This window comes from Hylobates moloch, unplaced genomic scaffold (assembly GCF_009828535.3).
Source record: "Hylobates moloch isolate HMO894 unplaced genomic scaffold, HMol_V3 SCAFFOLD_12, whole genome shotgun sequence".
In the NCBI taxonomy this organism is placed as follows: domain Eukaryota; kingdom Metazoa; phylum Chordata; class Mammalia; order Primates; family Hylobatidae; genus Hylobates; species Hylobates moloch.
In genome coordinates this window covers 16,902,143-16,925,064 of record NW_026652287.1, presented here as the reverse complement: position 1 = coordinate 16,925,064, position 22,922 = coordinate 16,902,143, and the positions used below count along the sequence as shown (strand labels likewise).

At 39.0% G+C, this 22,922-nt stretch overlaps 1 protein-coding gene across 3 annotated transcripts in view; it reads right to left on the bottom strand.

Moving 5' to 3' along the window:
- MED13L (mediator complex subunit 13L) overlaps positions 1 to 22,922 on the bottom strand; it is a 324,575-nt gene that overhangs the window by 11,396 nt on the left and 290,257 nt on the right. For all 3 annotated transcript variants that reach the window (XM_032168588.1, XM_058424877.1, XM_058424878.1), the window contains 11 exons: positions 21,148 to 22,085; positions 16,917 to 17,096; positions 16,078 to 16,301; positions 13,968 to 14,160; positions 12,910 to 13,333; positions 12,188 to 12,407; positions 10,556 to 10,744; positions 5,319 to 5,542; positions 4,975 to 5,117; positions 1,880 to 2,038; positions 399 to 575 (listed from right to left, as the gene is read on the bottom strand). In XM_032168588.1, coding sequence (XP_032024479.1) covers positions 399 to 575; positions 1,880 to 2,038; positions 4,975 to 5,117; positions 5,319 to 5,542; positions 10,556 to 10,744; positions 12,188 to 12,407; positions 12,910 to 13,333; positions 13,968 to 14,160; positions 16,078 to 16,301; positions 16,917 to 17,096; positions 21,148 to 22,085 — 3,071 coding nt within the window. The remainder of the gene's footprint in view (positions 1 to 398; positions 576 to 1,879; positions 2,039 to 4,974; positions 5,118 to 5,318; positions 5,543 to 10,555; positions 10,745 to 12,187; positions 12,408 to 12,909; positions 13,334 to 13,967; positions 14,161 to 16,077; positions 16,302 to 16,916; positions 17,097 to 21,147; positions 22,086 to 22,922) is intronic.

Sequence of the window (22,922 nt, the reverse complement as noted above, 5' to 3'; positions counted from 1 at the left end):
TCTATAGCAAATTAGATTGCCATCAACTAGCTAAAGGAAGGTGTTCTCTTCATATTGCTTAGTACTTCATACATTTCAAATCACATCATCAAATATTTATTGAAAGAGTGGCACCGAAGTACAGAATACTGCCACGCAGATATTATTTTTTGCCTTTAATGAAAAACGGAAGAAAGTTAATTGCCCAAAAGAGAAAAATATTTATTTGGTCTTGTTAATTGTGCAGATAAATCAAAGCTTTAAGACCAAAAAGATGCTCAAACCTTCTATCCCCTCTTTATAGTTCCTGGGTTGTTTATTACAACACCTCAGAAAAGCCATGCGGCAGCCCAATGATTCCATACTCCGGCTCTGCCCTGCACGAAGGTGAGCACTATCCATACAGGTCTTCTACTCACCATTGTTGGGGCTAAACCCATCTTCATTGGGGTAGTTGGCTGGAGCCACCTGGATGGTTGATGATGTTGGGAACACCAAGATGTGTGTACAGGAAGCATCTTGAGGGGTGTTGAGCTGTGATGACTGCATGTTCAGTGCAGTACTTCGGCCAAAAACAGAGCCCATTGTGACAGCATCTTTAAAGAAAAAAATACAAAGAATTATATCAATCAATGAACAACCCCAGAAATGAGGTTTTCAGAGGGCCTGATCTGGAGTGGTATGAGTCTGATGAAAATGCCATGATAAATACACATTCAAAATTGAGTCCAATTGTTTAAATATCTTCAAAGAAACTGACTCAAGAGCACATAGCTATCTATAATAACCCAAGTTTCATTTCACACTGAAAAGGTTAAGATAAAATTGGATCAAGTCCACTAAATGTTTTAATTACTTACGTAAGAAGTATTTCTAAAAATAAACCCCCTACTTTCTTTCCTCCTCTGGTTGTTCACAATTTATAAAGCACTGTTCTAAATGGTTAACAATCCTATAGAGATAGTACCATAAAATCAATATATGTTATAACACTTACTGAATGCTTACTACATGCCAGCATTTGTGCTAAACTCTTCATTCAAGTCATCGCATTTGATCATCACAGCATCTGAAGGTAGGAACTATGATCCCCATTTATAGATGAGGACAAACGCACAAAGAAGTTATGTAACTGCCCAAGTGGTAGAGGCAACAGAGGTGACCTATAGTCTAATGAGGACATCTGTCTCTCACTGGATTGATGACAAATAACCCCATTCTCACACCACAATACTGTTGACTTTTATAAGGAATAAGTGGGGAAGGTCCCCCATTTGATTCAAGAAATATCTGGATGGTAAACATAGGTTATAAAAGTATAAAATCGCTTAGTTGCTGGTTTTCAAAAACCAGCCAGATTCTTAAGAAATTCTGTGGCCACATGTTTTGGCCATCCACAAATGACACCTACATCTACTGAGAGCTTACTGTGTACTGTGCTAAATGCTTTATCCTTGTTTGCCTTCCCATTCTTCAACCGTATCAGAGAGACTATAGAAATATCCCTTCGAGGCTGCTGTGAGATTCTGCCAAATGCATGCCTTCAAAAGGATATTCAAATATGCATCATGCTGGTGTCTACTTTAGTAGTTCTTTGGAGGGTGATCTTCATATACTAACAACAAACTGGGGTCAGGTAACAGTCATTAGCCAAGACTCTATGAGATCTCAATGATATTCAGAACTTAGTCTCTCCCCTGAGCTATGGTCAACAAACATGATAAAATCACAAACCACTCCCCATGGAAGGGATCGAATGTTTTCCATCTTTAAGCCCCAAATACAATTTTCCCTTATATAAATACAATGATGACAATTCTATACTTGTCTGTGGACTTAAGTTTGAGTGGACTGAATTGATGTGATATGTCATTAATGACAATGACAAGAAGAAATTTACCTGGCATCACTACAAAGGACCCCTGGGGCTCCATGGCAACCAGGCAGGCACTAAGGATAGAAGGAGAGTCTGCGGCAGAGATTCCACACATCCGGCACACATCCTTGAGCTTTTTGCTGATTGTCTGTAGTGAACATTCTCCAAGGAGGATACTCCAATCTGAAATCAAATATTGCAGTCATAAAGTCTTTAGAAATTCATACTGATGGGAGATTTGAGCTTTTTCGCAGTTCTGCCCGGTAATTGAATTTCCAAGGTTGGGCCCTAAAGGGAATTATAGCTTTACATAGGTTCCCCTCCTTGCTATAAGGAGAATGTTACTCGACTTCTATTACACTTCATTAACAAAGGAACAAAGGCCTGCTATTCTGTGGCTGAAGTCATGTCTGAAATGACCTTTGAGAGTCCAGCACTAATCCAGTCTAATCTTCCTAGACCAGACTTAGGCACTTAAGAGTGCTCTTCCATGATGATAGCAGTGTTAGCTGCCCTATCCTTTCTCCTCCTTCTCAAGGTCCGATTCTTTCAGTACTCTGCTCTGGAAGAGAGCACTGGTGGGTGGAGGTAAACCTGAGTTTTGTTTATTGTTGTAGGTTAGTTATTTCCATGAAAGTCAAGCAGGGGCAGAAATGAAGAGAAATAGTTCTTAGAACACCCAAAAGAGCTCACAATGAGTGTGAGTGAAGTGCTCCAAATGATGCCACACTAATAGTGGAGATTGAAAAGTTGGCATAAATTTCCTTTCTAATGTTTATTGCCTCCAAACAAAAGCATTATACCTAACTGGAAGACTGTGGAGGATTACGTTACTCTGAGAAGTGGAAAGCACTTGGTCCCCTCTTCTGACCTCCCTTACACACATGAAGTATGCACCATTCCTATGCATCACCCCTGCTTTCGGATCCCATCTTGCTCATAAAATGCCACACCAGTGCAGGCTGCTCTACCTCTACACCTTTTTTCCCCCTAATAAGCTGCCATTTCTCCCCTTAAAGAGCAAGTGAATGGAAAACTGTTTCCATATTCCCAATGAACCCCAAACTGAAGTGGCTGAAATAAAAGTGGCCAGGAACATGAAGAATGTGTGTTTTAAAACTATGGAAAATCACAGATGTGAGCTTCATATTTCAAACCAAGTACGCAAGAAAAGGCAGTGTGTACTTCATCATAAAAACTCTGGAGATAAGAAACAGAAATTCACAAAGCTGACTCTGAAACCTAAGGCTCCTGTCGCACACCGTCCCATGGAGATGCAATGTGGCACAGACCTTGGATCCCCAAAGGAAGGAGCTGTAGATTAGTAAACAGATTTCCTGTACACTAGGTTCTTCCCATGTTTTTATTCCTGTACATACATTTTCTTTCAATCTTTTGATGGGCTCCTCCAGTCACACATTCCTCTCCACTAAGAGATAAGGAAGAAGAATGTGCCCTTACAAAAATCATACAAAGGAAGGAGATGGCCTTAATAATTTCCCAAAATACCAAGTGACTAGACTATTACTCTATATTTTTATCCTCCCTCTTCTTTCCTATTATAGTCTAACTTTCCCCAAGGGTTAAGAATAGCTCAAAGCCTTTAAGAAATAAGACTGACTAAAAAAGCAGACTGGGGAGAAAGATAGAAAATTCTGACAGAAATAAAATGATGAATCCCCTAATGTATTAGACCTCCAGGCTCTTGATACAAGATTCATTATGATATTCCTTTAAAAAATGAAAAGGGTCTATTAGTCTACAGTACAACTTATTACTTAAAAAAAATTTGTAAATGCCAAAGAAAACATTTACTTAATACATATGATGTAATTTTACATAAACTACTGTTAAACCCTGAAAATTTGATACCAGATTTAACCTGCATTGTAGGAAGCGAGGTACACTTAGGCATTACTACAGTGCAAGTTATATCTGTACCAGTGATTTTTGTTTAGGGATTCTACAAATACCTGACGTGAATTTCCTATTAAAAAAATGTACATGGTCTAATGCAGGGATCAGCAAACTATGATCCACAGGCCAAATCCTGCCTCCCATTTGTTTTTGTAAATAAAGTTTTATTAAAACACAGCCATCCACACTTGTCTAGAGCCGCTTTGACGTTACAACGGCAGAACTGAATAGTCACAACAGCAACCATCTGGCCTGCAAAGCTGAAAATATTTACTATCTGGCCATTTACAAAGAAACTTTGCTGACTCTGCTCTAATGTATTTGCACCTAGGAAGCCACCAAGCTAATCTGTGACATTAAGTCTTTCTTTTGTGCAGATCTTAGGAAAAAAACTTCTCCCATCTGAATGCATATATTGAACTTCTTACAAATGTGTCATTAATTAATAAGGCTTTAAAAATAATCTAGGCTTATTCATACTACTCACACAAAACTGCACAAGTAGCTACACTGGGATAGTAAATGGGCTGGGCTCAGCACCAGGGAAGGCAGCTGCTGGTGGTCAGTTGTGTTGTGTTACAGTTAAAGTGCTTCCTAACTGACTGTTACATTTATGACAAAGAATATAAGCAGTGGTAGTTGGGGACTGAACTTCAAAAATCTGCTCTTGTAAGCTTCCAGGCTGAAGAACATCAGACAGTGGCGATGTGAATAAAGACTGCTTCTACTGGCAACTACTTGTCCTCATGAAACAGGATTTCTTTGCTGTTGTGCCACCAAAAAAACTAAAGAAACACAAAACTCATCACCAACCACCAAACAAATTGAAGGCTGTTTTTATATGACTTCAACTGTCACCTATAATCACTGACATAAAATTTTTGTCTTAAAACTGACTAGTTCTTCTCCCTGATTCAATATATAAATAAATGTTCGAAATGTGAATTTACTATCATTTTTATATTAATAAAACCCTCTTTGTTTTATATATTGGGGCTCAAAATTTAAGATTTTATTTGGATATTTATTTTGTTGCCAAAGAAGAGTTTAAAACTGGTTTATCCTGTACATATAAAAGAATCATAAAATAGAATCTGTTTAATTCTTACTACAAATTTAAACATTTTCTCCCTTAGCTCAGTTAATGACATCAGCTCAGCCCTTTTCCTCTGTTTTCTGCAAATACTTCAAAAATTTCTCACCTTTAAGCTCCCCATGGCCAAGACGCCCAAGTCGCCCGATTACAACTCTCCAGGGTAGAGATGTCATTTGGACAATCCCTATGCACCACTCCCATAACTTCTGTAGTCCAATTTTACGTGCAGATACTTTACTCCTCCGTGACCTAGCAAATAAACAAATGGGGAAGGGGATGGGGTCCCTAGATAAATCAGAGTTATTTATCACTTATAAGACAAACACTAGAAATTCCAAAGAACCTATCCATGCTGTATCCACTTCATTTACATAGAAAACTGGAAATATTCATATTTGAGGAACAGTACAGCATTAATTTACATGCACCACAAACATCAAGTCTTCTCACCTGTTTGGTAAAGCAATATTTACAACGCAGGTCTCTAATAATTCCCCATGGAGGTCAGTGCAGGAAGCCAAAAGCCAGCGCTGGTCGTGAGACAGACAATAGCCCACGAAGAGCACATTGTATTTCTGGCTCGCCTCACCAAACGTCTCTCCCAGCTCTGTCTGCTTGTCTTTGATTGGGGCCAATATAAAGGGAGGGGAGTAAAGCTGGATTGGGCTGGGCCGCTGAAATCAAAACCAAAATCAATGATCAGTACAAAGCCATACAACTTAATGATTACAACAAAATCCAGAACGACACTGAGGGGACCCACAGGGAGTAATGGTGATAAATTGTTTCTCTCTCTCTCTCCAGTTCTAGAGACACATAAATAGTACTGAGGACACATAACAAAATGATTGTTTAAATCATGTAAGCTGGGAAACTCAATCACGCCAGTACTTCCTTATTAAAAGAAATTACTATTTTAGAAAGTACATTAGCCCAACTTCATTAGTTGTTAGGCAAGTGGGAAATTGAAACCACAATGAGATAATGCTATACAACCACCAGAATGTCGAAAATAAAAAATGAGAAAATATTGGTGAGAATATGGAGCAACAATAATTTTTATACATTGCTGCTTAAGCTGAACAAACATATATTCCCTTTGAACCAACAAAATGCACATATGTTTACCAAAAAAATAGGTCTAAGAATATTCACAATAGTATTAATCACAGTAGCTCCAAACAGAAAGTTATCTACATACTCATCAACAGTGAAAGAGATAATAAATTGTGATATAGTTAACAGAATCAGAATATTAAACAGCAATGCGAATGAAAAAACTATAAGCAACGAAACAGATGAATCTCAACAATGAATAAAAGAAGCCGAATGTGAAAGAATATAAAGTAGATGATTCAATTTATATCAAGGTCAAAGACAGGCAAAACTACACTGTCAGAAGTCAGAATAGTGACTATCTTTAAGGGATTGGAAAGGCGACAAGAGGGGCTCTGGATACCGGTTATGTATTTGCTTCTTGCACTTGTTAAATGATATTTTTTAATAACTGAAAATTCATTAAGCAGTTACATTTATGATTGAGTACTTCTGAGTACATATATAGTTTAATATGTGCGTCTGTGTATGTAATTTTAGAAATCAAATCAACAGCTGTTACCAAATATAAATATTTTAGATTAACTGTGAAAAATGTTTTAATTGTCATATTTTTTACAGCTATCATAATACACATCTTACTACTTAATAAACTACAACAGGGGTCAGCTAACTTCTAGAAAAAAGAAAACCAGAGAATAAAGTTTAGATTTTTATGGCTGTCACACATTCTCCTTTTTGTAAAAATGTACTCACTGGCTAAGTGTGTTGGCTCACGCCTGTAATCCCAACACTTTGGGAGGTTGAAGTGGGAGGATCACTGGAGCCCAGGAGTTGGAGCCCAGCCTGGCCAACACAGTGAGACTCCCTCTCTACAAAAAATGAAATAAAATTAGCCAGGCATGATGGTGCATGCCTGTAGTCCCAGCTACTTGGGAGGCTGACTGCCTGAGCCTGGAAGGTCGAGGCTGCAGTGACCCAGGTTCATGCCACTGCACTTCAGCCTGGGCGACAGAGTGAGACCCTGTCTCAAAAACACAAAAGTAATAATCATTCTTACCTAGCTGGTCATTCAAGTACAGGCTGCAGGCCAGATTCAGCCCAAAGCCATAGTTGCAGACTCCTGAACTACACAGCATTAGGCACGGTAGTAACAGAATGACAGAATTTTAAAGCTAAAAGAGACTTTGAAAATAATATAACCCAACTCATTCATTCATCATAGGGATTCAAAACTCAGGCTGAGAAATATTCAATGACTTGCTCAAAGTTGCAAAGCTAATCTAACACTCATCAATTCACTCTCCATATGACCAGCAACTGCACTCTTAGGTATTTATCAAGAGAAAGAAATATTATGTCCACACAAAAACCTTGTACATAAATATTCATAGCAGCATTATTCACAAGTGCCAAAAAGTGGAAACAACCTAAATGTCCATCAACTAATGAATGGATACACAAAATGTGGTACAGCCATACGATGAAATATTATTTAGCCAGGAAAAGAAATGAAGTACTGGTACATGTTATGACATAGATGAACCTCAAAATCATTATGCTAAATGGAAGAAGCCAGACATAAAAGATCGCATATGGCCAGGCGAGGTGGTTCACGCCTATAATCCCAGCACTTTGGGAGGCTGAGTTGGGCAGAATGCTTGAGCCAAGGAGCTCAAGACCAGCCTGGGCAACATGGCAAAACCCCTATCAAAAAATTAAAAAAATTTAGCGAGGCATGGTGGCACATGCCTGTAGTCCCAGCTAATCGAGTGGCTCAGGCAGGAGGATCACTGGAGCCCAGGGAGGTTGAAGCTACAAGTAACCGTGATCTTGCCACTGCATACCACCCTGGGTGACAGAGCGAGACCTTGTCTCAAAAATAAAAATAAAAAAATTGGGGGGAGGACTGCTTGAGGCCAGGAGTTCAAGACCAGCGTGAGCAATATAATGAGACCCTGTCTAAGAAAGAAAAAAAAAATCATATATTGTATGATTCCATCTATACGAAATGTCCAGAACAGGCAACTCTATAGAGACAGCAAGTAGACCAGCAGTTGTCAAGGACTGGAGTGGGGAATGAGTAGTGTGTGCTAATGAATACTGTGTTTCTTTGAGGGTTGATGAAAATGTTCTAAAATTAGACAGTAGTGAAGACTGTACAACTCTGTAGAAGTACTAAAAACCACTGAACTGTACAATTTTTTTTCTTTTTTTTGAAAACAGTCTCACTCTGTTGCCGAGACTGGAGTGCAGTGGCATGATCTTGGCTCACTATAACCTCCACCTCCTGGATTCAAGCAATTCTCCCGCCTCAGCTTCCCGAGTAGCTGGGATTATAGGCATCCGCCACCATGCCTGGCTAATTTTTTTATTTTTAGTGGAGATGGGATTTTGCCATGTTGGCCAAGCTGGTTTCGAACTCCTGACCTCAGGTGACCCGCCCACCTCAGCCTCCCAAAGTGTTGGGATTGCAGGCATGAGCCACCGCGCCCGGCCTGAACTGTAAAATTTTTAAAAAGAATTTCATGGTATGTGAATTGTATCTCAATAAAGCTGTTACTAAAAAAAGAAAAGTCCAGCTGGGTTTGCCTGGAGTTTTTTATAAAACAAAAGGCTAAATGTGAAATATCTTAGATATAATAGATAGTGTCTGAAAACACTAAATAAAATATGATTCCCAAACTGTGTTCTGAGATGCGAGATATTCCATGAAAAACAAAAGATAATAGCAATTGGATTTATTTGAAAACTTGCATAATAAAAACTATAAATTCTTTCACATGTGATAACTTGCATAAAACTGTGTCACCCAGAGAATGAGAATTGCATGGAGGCAGGGGCCTGTTTTGTTCACCCCTGCATCCTTAGCACCTAATACAGCACCTGGCACACTGTAGATGCTCAACTATATTTACCAAATGAAAACACAATGTTCTAGCTGCAGACTGAGGCAGAGGCAGCATTGACCAACTAACCATCACCTTAATGCAGATTAAAATGTATAAACTTCAGCAAATATTTATAACATTTGGTTCTTTTGTTTTTAATAAAGTAAAATCATTTCTCTCTTCCTGTTCCAAGCAAAATGGAGAAAAAGGATATTACTCGAAGTCTTTTTGCCATTTATTTTAATCTAAACCTCACTTTATCTTATGAGCTCCTAATGGTGTTCTGCCTAAGCATAATAACCTTTAGAAAGGCAATAATTCATAATTTCTGGAAACAAAATAAAAAACAAGTAGAGACATTTATTTTTGAAATTCTAGAAAAATTTAATAGAGAAAAGAGATGAATTGCTCGTAGAAGTGAAAAATTCAAACTCAAAGAATAAACTAAAACTGCCTAAAATAGAAATTTTATATAACACTGGAGTGAATGTAGGTCATCGGCTGAGCAGCTTTTCTCCCTTGGGACTAAGCTGACCTGCACCAAGTTACAACAAACACAGTGTTAGCTACTTGCATCATTTTTCACTTCCAAGCATTTTACTTATAAAAGTGCAAGCATTTCATAGAGTTGTTCAGAACAACATTACCAACTAAAAATAGCAATTGGTGTTTTAAGGAGCTGTCTTATGGTAAAGAGGTGCTTGCTGGCTTTTACTAATGGGATACTTTTCATGCAATAAAATGGTGGGAACTGATTTTTGAAGGCTTTGAAAATTCTGAACATTGCTTTTCATACCTATCTTCAAGATAAAGAGATCAGAAAAACAAAGGAAGTGTAAAACTTTTGTTTAAAACATGTTTAGCTCTGGTGTTGTAAAATTCCCTTTGAGATCCACACATATCCGTAGGAAGCAGGTTTTAAAAGATGGAGTGAAAATGCATCCATTTATATACGGAAGCACTGAGGCAAGGAAAGGAGAAATCAACTTCCTGTAAGTAGGTGCATCACAAAATGAGGGACCCCTGCAGAGTAAACACAACTACAACTGCTGTCCCAGGATACAGACCAGAGCTGGAAAACGCAAAGGATTTCTGATCTAACACACAGATTAGCTTAGAAAAATAAAGAAAATAAATTTAGGAAATTCAAACATTAAAAACTAAAAGGGATACATTTATTATTGCCTAAAGTCCTATGTAAAAAAAAAACCAAAAAAAAAAAAAACCAGTAAGAATTTGCTTGCCTCTCTTCTCAAAAATTTTTTAAAGTTCAGAGAAGTATCTCCTCTATTTAAACCTAAGAGTTAAATAAACCTGCCAACTCCTTTTTATTCCCCCGAGACAGGGTCTTGCTCTCCAGGCGGAAGTGGTTATGTGATCACAACTCACTGCCATCTCAAACTCCTGGGCTCAAGTGATCCTTCCGCCTCAGCCTCCCAAACAGCCAGGACTACTGGCACACATCACACCTGGCTAATTTTTAAAAGAAAACTTGTAGAGACAGGGTCTTGCTATGTTGCCCACGGTGGTCTCAAACTCCTAGGCTTAAGCAATCCTCCCACCTCAGCCTCCGAATGTGCTAAGACTACAGGTGTGAGCCACCATATCCAGCCTAGCAACTCTCATATCAAGGTAAAAGACCAACTAAGCAACCAGCCAATCTCTGGGTTAGATAAAATACCTCTTCTAGCTTGCATTTTAGTATAAATTTTCTAAAATTTCTGTCCTGCCAATACCTACCTCGGGGTTCTTGAGGGTCATCTCAATGCTGGCTGCAGGCCCAAATCCCGTGAGGGATTTAATGTGGATCTGTGTAGGCAGTGGTCGCCTGCACTGGCAGTACACTGAAAATGCCATGGACTTCAAGTATTGAATGTAGAAAACTTGCTCATCCTTCATTGTCTGCAGCATGTACTGGCAAGGCACAATCTAAAGACACAAATACAAAAAAAACAAAAAACAAAAACCTAGAAACTGAGATCTAACGCACTAACAAGCAAACTGAAAAAAGGAAACGGCATGAATTCCTTACCACAATGGGGAGAGGTAACCTCAGCCTTAAAATGTATCAGTGCCACACATAATATAATTAAATCCTAATTCCTTCCACTGACATAAAATTCTCTATCATCAGCAATTTCGAAAGATGTACGATTATGTTGGTCAAGTTATACTGTCACTTAGAAACTACCATGTTCCCATTTTAGAGGTAAGATCTCAGTTTATTACAGGTATTACCATGGCCCCAAAATTTTATTATATTTCTCCTTTTTATAATTACACAGTGTGTGTGGCATTTTTTGGAATTATTACCTAATCATTTAGGATACAGACTTCACAACAATGGAAAACTATCAGCAATGTACTCTGATAACTTTAATTTCAATCTTTTAATTTTACAAGATAGCTTCAGTTAAAGTGACATTAAAACGAAACCCAAACATATGAAGCATTGTTTTTCATCTATATGGAATTTTTAAAAAAATCATTACACTATAAAGCTGTCAAAGTTGCAGTGAAAATAAGCATACTCATTCACTGATGAAAGGAAAGTAAGTGTAACCTCTTTTGGAATGGAATTTGGCAATATTTGTCAGCATCTAAGAATCCATGCTAAAAAATGACCTGAAATGTGAAAAATAAGATTATACATAAACGTGTCCTATGGCTTTATTTATAACAGTACAGAAGTGGAGATATAGGAATGACTATGGAAAATATGCAGTCATTAAAAATGTTGCTTGTAAGAATTTAAATAATATGAAAATTTATGAATAACATTAGGTAGAAAATAAGTTATATTAAAAGTATGATCTCAACTGTGTAAACAAAAATAGAGTAACAAGCTAGAAATACACCAAAATGGTAATGGTGGTTGAATGTAAAAGACGGAATTATGACTATTTTTTCTTTTATACTTTCACGTACAGGTTGAATATCCCTAATCAAAAAATCCGAAATCCAAAATGCGCCAAAACCCAAAACTTTTGGAATGCCAATAAAATGCCACAAGTGGAAAATTCCATTATCAGACCTCATGTGAAGTATTGCAGTCAAAATTTAATCAAAACTTTGTATAAAGCACAAAATTATTAAAAATATTGTATAAAATTACCTTCAGATTATATGTATAAGGTGTATATGAAACATAAATAAATTTTGTGTTTAGACTTGGGCCCACTGCAAAGGTCTCCCATTATATATATGCAAATATTCCAAAATTGGAAATCCAAAACACTCTGGTCCCTAGTATTTTGGTTAGGGGATAATTAACCTGTACTTCCATTTTTTAAGAAAAATCATAGGCCTGTATTTATTTTCATAACAACAAAAATAACATCAAAAGTAAATAATAAACTTGCAAACAGTAACCTGGAGAATGAAAGAATTTCTCATATGCTCAGGTAAATTATCCAGCATCTCTGTGTAGCAGCGCATCAAGCTCAACAGCCAAAAGTTCCCAGAAGTGGAGTCCTCCTCTGCAGAGTACGTGAACGGGTCCACCATGTAAATGACAACAGCTGGAGGGTGGGCATGGCTGTCTGCAGAGTCAGGTTCCGTGGGAATTCCTATTCTCTCCCTTTCTGTAACACTGGAGAGAGAGTCACTTGTGAGATGCACAAAATAAATATAAATTACACGAATATGAAAACCAAAAGTGCTCAATTCAGAGCACACAGGCTTCCTAAAGAATGTTTACAGATTAAATGTAAGAGTAACAGGTATCACCTTACCAAAATACAGGCAAACCAAGCCAGAGAGCATCGAGGGCAGATGGAAAATGGCAATGTACTCCTCTAAAATGGGAGATCCCTTTTTCAACTCCCCTTTCTTTTCTGTGGTTATGTTGTACAAAGTTGTTACTAATTAAGTTGATAGTAAGTTTAATAATAAAGTTTATAATTCATAATAATTTATAAGAAGTCTCAAATTTTTAACACTGTAGCTTTAGATCAACCATTGCCCCTTTCTTTTGAGAAGAGAAATAGAGGACTTCATAGGATTCAGAGAATCATGAGGTCAAGGGAGAAAAGGTACAGAAGAGAGAAAGGGTCTGAGCTGAAGCCACTCGTCTCAATTAATGAGTAACATACCTCTCTTGTCCATCCTGTGAGGGCTGAGAAGAGCTCTGCCCAGGGTCAGTGTCTCCGCCACAGCCTATGTTCCCTTGCGTTCTATCCGTAGAAATGCCCCCAGTGCTGGGGTTCTGCCCTCCAACACTACCACTGAATCCTGAAGAAGAGGTAGTGCTTATCTGGCTAATACCAGGAGCAGAGGCAGATGATGAGACCGGTGGCACAGAGGAACCAGATGCAGAACTACTTGCTGCAGGATTTGTAGAACTACTATTCGAGGTGGGGTTAAATGCACTGCCAGCTGGGGGAGCTGCTGATCCATTTGGAGCTAAGGGCCCAGCAATCCCTGGCGTAGCTTGTCCCTGTGCTGCTGCTGGTGGGGTCTGGTATTTAGGTGGTATCAACAGGCTGCTATCAAGCTGCAGAGTGGCTAAATAAGGTGCTGAAAGAATACATGCAAAGAGGTGACTTTAGTGATATTCCGCAGTGTCAGACTGAACCAGAATCTAGAATGGTCACTTGTAAAAATATTATGCTTTCAGGCTGCAATTCTCTGATTACAATACCCAAAATACTATCTCCACAGTCATGCTTATGTATTCTGCAAACATGGAGATGCACGTGGAGCAACTTATAAATTCTACAGAAGAGGCTTGTTTGAAAAGAGAAAATCAATCACTTATGATAGTCTCCTTTCAGGCTGATTCCATGTGCCTGCCCTAAAAAATGAGAAGCTATATATTCCACAGTCATCATGGGACATTATGCTCCTAGGTTTACAAGCTTCTAAGATTCTCTTCAGAATATGGGTTAAAACTAAGCAACTAATACCAAGTCATGCTGCTAAGTTTTCAAAATGTGGAGTAATTAGACATGATTAGGCAACTTTGAATAGTTTTTAAAAAATGTATGTCCATATAGAAATTAGCATTAAACTGCCCAGAACACCAAACTGGACCTTAACAAATACAGCATTACTTGAGACAAAAGAAATATAATGTTGCATCTATAAAAGATGGGACAGATTTGCTATTTTACTTCTCCAATTCTACTTTGCCAAATAAATTCCCATTTACCTAGGTGATGGCGGCAAACTTGCGCATAAAGTTTGAGTCTGGAATGATTGTCATTCTCCTCGCCGCTCCAAGGCTGGTTAAACCACTCACTCACAAGCTCATCTGTCAGCTTCTGTGCCACGGTTTTTCCCACGCGCATGATCCCGTCACGTAGCACTTTGCAGATGGGCTTGTGCTGCCCAAGCCTACACATCTGATATCATAGACAAGATCATTAGTTATAACGGGAGCCATTCCTTCATTCAGTACCAATGGTTAGCAAGGGAGATTCTTTAACATACATATGGAAGCATTTTCCTTTTTCTTTTAGGGTTATCACATGCAATCAAACCAACATTATAAGTTGGTCCTTTCAGGGACCAACTTATTGTAATTGTACCCTTAAATTGTAATGTACCCTTAAATTGCTATCTGTCTCTCTAAAACTTGGACTAGGCTCTCTAAAAAAAAAATGCTTTCTTCACTCAAGCCAATTCCTCCTGTACAAGAGGAGGCTGCTGAACACTACCTGATTGCTAACAGACAAAGAAATAGCAGATTCCTGCCTACTGTGGCTGACTGAGACATATGTCCACTAAAATCTCCTAAGTAATCCCTACTCATAATGTTTTCCCATAAGATAACATTAAAATTTTATGGGCCATCTGTTCTGTTACAGACATTTGGAGATCACCAATAGCAGGGGCCACTGAAGCAGTGAGTACGCTGATTGCTTTTTTCTTTTTAAAGTAAATAGGACAAGGAGATTCTGCTATTAATCTCCATGACGCTAAATGGGTGCTTATGGCAGGGAATATAATAAACCTGCAAAAAGTAAACTACCTGTTCACCAGCAGGAGAGCCCATATTATTATCCCTTACTAGAGTAGATGAAGTGAAGGCTTACTAAGCCCCGACAAAATCCTCTAGTGTATATTCTTCTTAAGGAGGTATGAATTACTGCCGAATAAGCAACCCTAGTGAAGTCATTAAGAAAAATTTAAAAGAGTGTCTGTCTGTACCCTCTTAAAAAGATCTGGCAATGCTTTTTACATTTTGCAACTTATGTTGAAGGTTCCATTCAAAGGAATGGCTGGGCTTTAAAACTGCTTACACAAATTTTCTGTTAATTATGATTTAATAGTATTATATATCCCCTGACCAGACACTGTTCAGAAATGAATGTATCCAAGGCAGTGACTTAATTGATGTCATTACATCATATTAGCATCTCCTCATTTCTTTGTAGCAACAACGTAAATTTACTATTCCATGCCTACTCATACATTTACAGATTATGAATGTCCCATTTTGGAATATTTTGCAATTCAGCTTGGAATCTTATCTAAAACCACTTTCATAATGTTTACATGCCTATCATAGTTCTAAATATTTTACAGATATTAATTTCATTTTGCTGAATACAAAGACATTAGATGTATCAGATACAAAGAACTTAGTGCATATATACTTTGGCATAAGAAATGTGGCACTTATTCTTCAAAGACAGACATGATTGTATTTTTTTTAAAGCAACAGGAATTCGCATACTAAAGATGTAAAATTATCTGCCTGGTTTTTACATTATTATAGGAATTATATTTTTAATCAGTATCAAAGTTTCAGTATTAAGATGTCATGTTAAAACACAACAGGGACATGATTCATTAAACTTATGTTTCAATTCAGAAATTTTCAAAACAACCATTTTTATACTGTTGTCAGGAACTCTCACCTACTCACCCTATCCTTCAACCCATCCAATAAATAAATAAAAAGAGTAGATGTGCTCTTTTTGTAAAGCTCATCTTCTACATAGCCACACTTTCCCCAGGTGAGCAATATTCTTCAACTTTTGGCACATAAATGGAGAAGAGAGAACTGATGGGATTTTAAGACGTGTGGTAAGAATGGGAGGGGAATGTTTTCTAAATCTAACAAATATAAAGCCAAGATGGGAAAGCAATTTGCTTCCAGAAAAATTGGTCAATTTAATTCTCTTCCTCATCCTCCTGTTTGCAAATTTTCTTTGAGATTTATTTTCAAGACATTTGTCTTGAAATTTAGTCATCACTAGAAACAATCAGAGTATCCAAGACATAAAAAGCAATTTTCACAGTAACCTCCTCACCTCATATACAGCACTCAAGTCCCTGAAGAAAGTTTTGGCTCCTTCGAGCAAGGCCTCATTTTCTGGACACACCACAATATAGGCAACATCACGGTGGCCCCCATATGGGTCCAACAAGAGCCTCTCCCAAAATGGCAAGGAGAATGGCGAGATGGTGAGGAAATCCTTGTCATAGCCTACCAGCAGAGTGGGGATGGGCAACGGCTCAGGAGATTCTTCTGAACCTAAAATGACATTGTAGCTTAGAAAGGTGCTAGAGAGTTTTTCCCACAACCTTACAATTTTGAAATTCCTGGTGCACTGGTCTTAATTCTGGCATCTGAAATGTCACTCCATGTTGACAAGACATTCTTAAAAGTATTTTTCAAATCATATAATTAAATGGTCACTGATGAGGACTCTTAATTAAGTCAGAATTTGTTTAAAAAGGTTCAGTAAGATCAGAGGGCAGACTAGAACAAGTTAAAATTAACTTTCCAAGCAGCACTACCTCATTTCCTTCAAGATAAGCATTATAATCCTGACTATGATGAAGTAGACAGAACTGGCCCAGAAGTCCATCCAGATGAAAATGCAATGAGGATTGGGAAGATGAGGAGAATCTAAGAAATGCACTTTTTAGGGATTAGCTTCCTCATTGACCCGGATTATGCCAAAGGTGTTAAGAAACTTGACTCCAAAAGTAACTTTAGGAAAACAAAGAGATTATAAAACTTAATGGTCAAAGAAAAAGACTCCCCTATTTTGTTAGTGAAGCAACGACTTGACAGTAACTAATGCTGCTCTTCACTGAACAGCACTGAATTCAGAAGGAATTTTAAACAGGACAAAGACCCTACCGTAGGTTCCCCGTCCTGCCATTTTATGGAACTGCTGCCAAGTGAGTGGTCCCTGCACATGCTGGATGTTCTCCCAGGTCCTGCCCGTGCGCTTCTTTTGGATGGCATCTTGGAGAAAGGGCTGCAGGGACAACAGCATACGAACCACATCCTGGGAGGAGAGCATGCTGATGTCCAGCACTGGAAGAGAAGTGAGAAGAAACAGAGAAGATAAGGGGGCTAGCACCCTCCTCTTCCTCACCATCACCTCGAGCCTCAGTTATATTCAGAAAAACGATGTTATTAGCTGTAGTAGATTCTAAAACACTTGACTTAGGAGTCAGGAGGAAAGATATTCTTCTACTAGATTAGAGAAAATAATTGATAATTTAGTATCAAAAATAATAAAGGGGAAATGGATTACTCTATATAAAAAAGTTTAATGGAAGAATTGTTTAAAAGTGGAAAAACGGATAGGTGCGACTTTTTAAAACCATGGAAATCTGTTTCCAAGGATTTTCATAAGACAGCTGCAAAAGTTTCTTAATTATTATATTACTTTTATTTGCAAATATCAATGTTTTGTTTATATGATGAGTAGGAAAAAATGGAACTTAAATAAAAACTTTTAAAAACTCTTTAAATGCTAATTGTAAAAATATTTTCACAAAATACAGAATGCATAAAGAGAAAGCCAATCTTCAGTGCAGCCAGAGGCACGGGGAAACACAGCTGAAGCCCTCAAGAACCAAAGCCCTCTGCAGGCATGGATGGGATTCACTGCTTTTTTTTTTTTTTTTTTTTTTTTTTTTTGAGAGGGAGTCTCGCTCTGTCGCCCAGGCTGGAGTGCAGTGGCGCAATCTCGGCTCACTGTAAGCTCCGCCTCCTGGGTTCACACCATTCTCCTGCCTCAGCCTCTCCGAGTAGCTGGGACTACAGGCGCCCGCCACCATGCCCGGCTAATTTTTTGTATTTTTGGTAGAGACGGGGTTTCACTGTGGTCTCGATCTCCTGACCTCGTGATCCACCCGCCTCGGCCTCCCAAAGTGCTGGGATTACAAGCGTGAGCCACCGCACCCAGCCTCACTGCCTTCTAAATGCAGATGACTTCAGTCCCAGCAGTCACCCTGGGGAGGGATTTTTAACCTAAAATTTGAAAGTTGTCTGAACTCTATGCAAAACTGTGCAAGCACGCTTGGACATATGTATTTTTTTCTCAGGATGGAGGGTTCATCATGCAAATCAGATTCTTAAAAAGGTCTGCAGAAAGAGCTAATTATGCTGGAGGTGATGTGGTGTGAATCTGCACAGCTGGATTCCTGAAGACTTTGCCTCCCTCTTACCCTTCTAGCTGATTAGGGAAGGGGCATGGAAAGAAATCTAAGATTTATCTGCCAACTAAATTTGAAACACAGGATGATTAAGGATTCTTAAGACATTTTCAAACGCGTCCTTAAATCAGTAAAACACAGGTAGCAAAGTGGTGGTCCATAGAATATTTTGTTAAACTTTGGAACAAATCACTCCAGGAAATTTCATACACAAATCTAGATTGCCAGCTTCCCTTCAACTGGGAGACCCATATTCCTGCATAACTACCACTTGCTGAGGCTGAGGAGCAGCTGTCCCCTTCAGGCACCTCATGGCCCCTGCCCTGCTGTCTGCCTGAGTCTGATGCAGTGTTCATTGCCTTTTATCTTCAGCCAGTGCTTCTTTTTACATATAGTAAAGAACAACAATGAATACTTCTTGTATTAATGGCTCTATCAAAAGCAGGAAATCACAGACCAAGAGAACCACAGATTTGAGGAAACTAAAAGCAAGCATGTTTCTTATGAACCCTATCCCTGTGCCTGCAAAATAGAAAGTGAGTTTTGAAAAGACAGCTTGAGGCACGGCCTTTTGCAAATCTGTCTCCCATCTCATTCATTTATATTATCTGGTACTTTTAGGCATCTTAAAATTTGAAACCCAGACCTCCCCTGCAATAAAATGTCCTATTTTTCATCCTAAAAGACGACACCACTGATTCATGCACACAGATTGCTTTTCTGTCTGAAGGCCTATCTAGTAAAAGGACTCACCCAAGCTGATCATCCACATTTCTTTAGGGGAAAGGCTGCGTTTTCTTCACTTCATAAATTCATTCAGTAGAAACTGATTAAGGGTCTGCTTAAGTATAAGGCACTGTGCTTGAACCTAAGCAGTTATACAAATGAGCATAACCCTTTAATGCTTTCTTAGTCATCTCTACCTCCATGAAAGCTTCCTTGATTGGCCTAGTCAGAAAATACCCATCACGCCCCATACGCTACTGACCTCTGGACATACTTTTAATTATTTCAGATTTCAAACTGTATTTAAGAAGCTTATATAACTTTCTTCCCTGCAAGACTGAGAGTTGCTCAGAAGCAGGGTTCACCCGTCATTCACACAACCTTTCCAGTCTGGCCTCTGCTCCCACCACTCTACAGAAACAGCTCTCACCACGGTCAGAAGACGTGTTTAATCCTTATCTTAAAATCTTCACTTGCATTTTAATGCCTGTTGATCACTTCCTCTTTCTTGAAACACTGGCTACCCCTGGCTTCCAAAAGCCCCCTCTATGGTTCTTCCTTCTCTGCCTCCTTGACAGGCTCACGCTTCTCTGCCTCACCTATACCTGTCAGAATTTAGCTAAGCTCTTACTAGGTCTTCTTCTCAGTCTATACTTTTCTCCTCCTCCTCAATGAGCTCATCTGTGCCCCCTTAATTGAAGTTATCATCTATATGCCAACCACTCCCTCTCCCCTGAGCAAAAGGCCCAAGAGTCTACTTGATACCTCTACCTGGATATATCAAAAGGGATCTTTAAAACTTCCAAACTTCCACAACTCAATTTATAAACTTTCTCTCCAGATATAGTCTTATCTTTGAACACCACCGACTATCCAGGTATACAAGTAACAAATCTGGGACTCCTCAACATCTCTCTTTCCCTTATCTCCAAAACTCAACCCATTATTGAGTCCTGCAATAGTATTTCTTCTCCACCTTCTTCACAAGGACACTAAGGCAAGCTACTGTTTCTTACTAGGTCTTCCTCAATAACCTCCTAGTCTCCCCAAATCCATTCCTGCCACTTTCTAATCCATACCCAGAATTATAGCTAGTGCACGTTGTTATTTTTCCTTTTTAACTACACAAATCTGACGTCAGTGCTTCTTCTTAAAACCTTTCAATGACTTTGTATTGCTTTTTGCAGGAAGACGCAACCCCTAGCATGCCTCTAAAAAGTCCTGTAATCTAGCCCCTGCTGGCTTCTAACCTCGCTTCAGTTTCTAAAGGCCCCAAGCTCCATACAACCAAGGGCTTTCCCACTTGCAGCACCTTCTGTCTGGGACACATGCCTTGGTCCCCATTCTCCTTCCTCAGTTAATGTGTACTCATCATTGAGATCTCTGAGCAAATGTTACTACTTCTACAATGAAGTCTTCTCTGACCTTCAGCCTAGAGTGCCCCCTCTATCTCATGCTTTTATCACTTATAAAATGGGTTGTAATAATATGTGTACTTGTGTAATTAATTGATGTCCACTTCCAGAATAGATTAGAAAGTCCATGAGGGCAAGTGCCTTGTTTCTTTCAGTAACCATTTTATTCCCCATGATGCATTGCAGTTTAGGCAGTGAATGAATAAGAAAAGGAAATAGCAAGTTGCTTGGCACTCTTACAGCCCAACTTCAAAAATGTTTGTCAACTGCAGCTTTTAATAATACAACCAGTTATATGCCCGAGTAACCACAATGCAAAGTAAAATGTGATTTTGTTATAAGAGATACAACAAAGGGGGGAAACAGAGAAGGGAGAAGAGACTCTGGAAATGGGTAGAAGGCTTCATGGAAGAGGTTCCTTGGAAACTTGATCTGGAAGAATGGTGGATTTAAGCATGCAAGAGTGTGCAAATTATGTCTGTATGCTCCTGATGACTCTGATACTCAGCGGTCACAGGTTTCCAACATGGACTGCTTACTTATGAGTTACAAGAGGAAAATTTCAGAAAACAATTACTCTTCTCCAAAGGCGTTTCAATATAAAACATTCTCCCAGTCCTTAAGTTTAGGATGAAATCAATACAGCTCTCACTTTAGGTTCTTTTTTTCCCCCTAAAGACATGAAATTAAAATTTTTTGTCAAATACAGTAAAGAAAGCTTTTAAGTTATGATCATACCAAGATACTCCTCAAAGTACATTTGTGTTCCGGGACACCTACCATTGCTGTGAGGCCAAGAGTGCACAGTGGCACTTCTCACCAGAGCTTCGTCCACTTTTCCACCAGTGGGGTTATCCACATACTGCCGCCCCTGCTCCAACGCATTAAAGCATTCCGTCCAGTAATCGTTATTATCTGCTTGCACCCGGTCATAACTCCAGCTTACACAGGGAAGAGTTTGGCGATTGTTAGAGGAAATGTAGTCCAGGAAACTCAGTGAAGCAAAAGGTTGTGTGTGTTGATTCTGGAGGAGGAGGAGAAGGCTTATGGGTGGCTCCTGGGGTTTTTTGGTTCCTTCCACCTGAGGAAGGAAGGTGGACTGACACATCATTAAGCGCCTCTCTGCAGCCTGACCAATATCAGAATTCTTCCCAAAAATATCCAACTCATCTTCAAGGAAGAGTCCCGAATTGTAGCCAAGTTTGCGGTTCATAATCGCACTAAACCCACAGGTACAGCGGTACTGGTCCTCATTGGAAGAATCGGGGATGTAGAGCCCGACATCTGCCCCTTTGATGTTCATGTTGCAGGCACAGATGCAACAGCTGTCAAAGTTTCTGTCTTTAAAGATATTCATCACGGAATCGGAGAGAATCAGGGTAACATAGAGGCTGTGGGCTTCGGGAATTGGCTGCATGGTGGCGGGCTCCACAGAGTTGAGGGGCCGCGTAGTAGAGGGAGTGGAGGCTGGTGACCCTTGATCGGTGCTATCATACTTAACAGACCCTTGACCACTGGCAGTGCCCCCACCTCTGGGAGTTCTTGGGGTCCTGGGGGTTCGTGGTGTGGGGACAGAGAAGCGAGGGGTTGCTGGAGATGGTAGGACTCCTGCCCCACTATTGCTGGCTGGGGCAGCGCTGTTCAACGTCACGGGTGTGTTCATCTGTGGTGTGTTCAGATAGTCTGGATCTGCTAGGCTCCCAACACTAGGCACGTTACTACAAAAAGAGAAGGCACCAAGTAAGGAAGGGCAGCATGTCATAGATGCTGAACTAGACACACGATCACCCCAGCCATGTACTGCGTATTTCTTATCATTTGTTTCTGCTATCACTGGGATACACTGGTATATTTAATTTTCTCTTAAAAAAAAAAAAGATACAAAGGTCAGTGCAGTGTGTAGAGAAGAAGAAAGTAAGGTATGAAGAATAATTCAATGCAGCACTTTCCTTCTACTTATTCCACATATAAGTATCCTCATCCTAACCTCTTGAAGGAACTTTTACTATTTTTATAAGAAAACATGGCATTGGGTTTGGTCAATGTAATTTGAAAAGTTGTAACTACTAAATGGAACTTCAACCTAAGTTCAGACACTAAATTAGCTAGAGGACCATAGGATGAAATTTCCATCTAATTTGCAATTACATTTTTGTCATTTTTTTTTTTTGAAATTGAAAGTCTGCCAGTGTACTTGTTCTCTGAGGCTATAATCTATATATCATATCAAAGTAGTTATAATCAAATACACATGAAAATTTAACATTTTTCTAATGTTCAAAATGCAGCCCTATCTAGGCTTACATTTTTATAGTAAAGAGTGACCATGAGGGAATTATATTTTAGGTAGCCCATTTACCAGTACTATACTACAACTAATAGAAATATTACGTATGCGGCTAAGAGGCCTCAGTATTAATTAGGTGGTTGCACAGAAGTACACATACTGTTTCAGAGTTTCCAGCTTCCAGCAGCTTTCTGTGGGGGTGGTAAGCACTTTATTTTTCACTTTTCAATATGGTATGCATTGCATATAGTGTAATTATTTTAGTTGC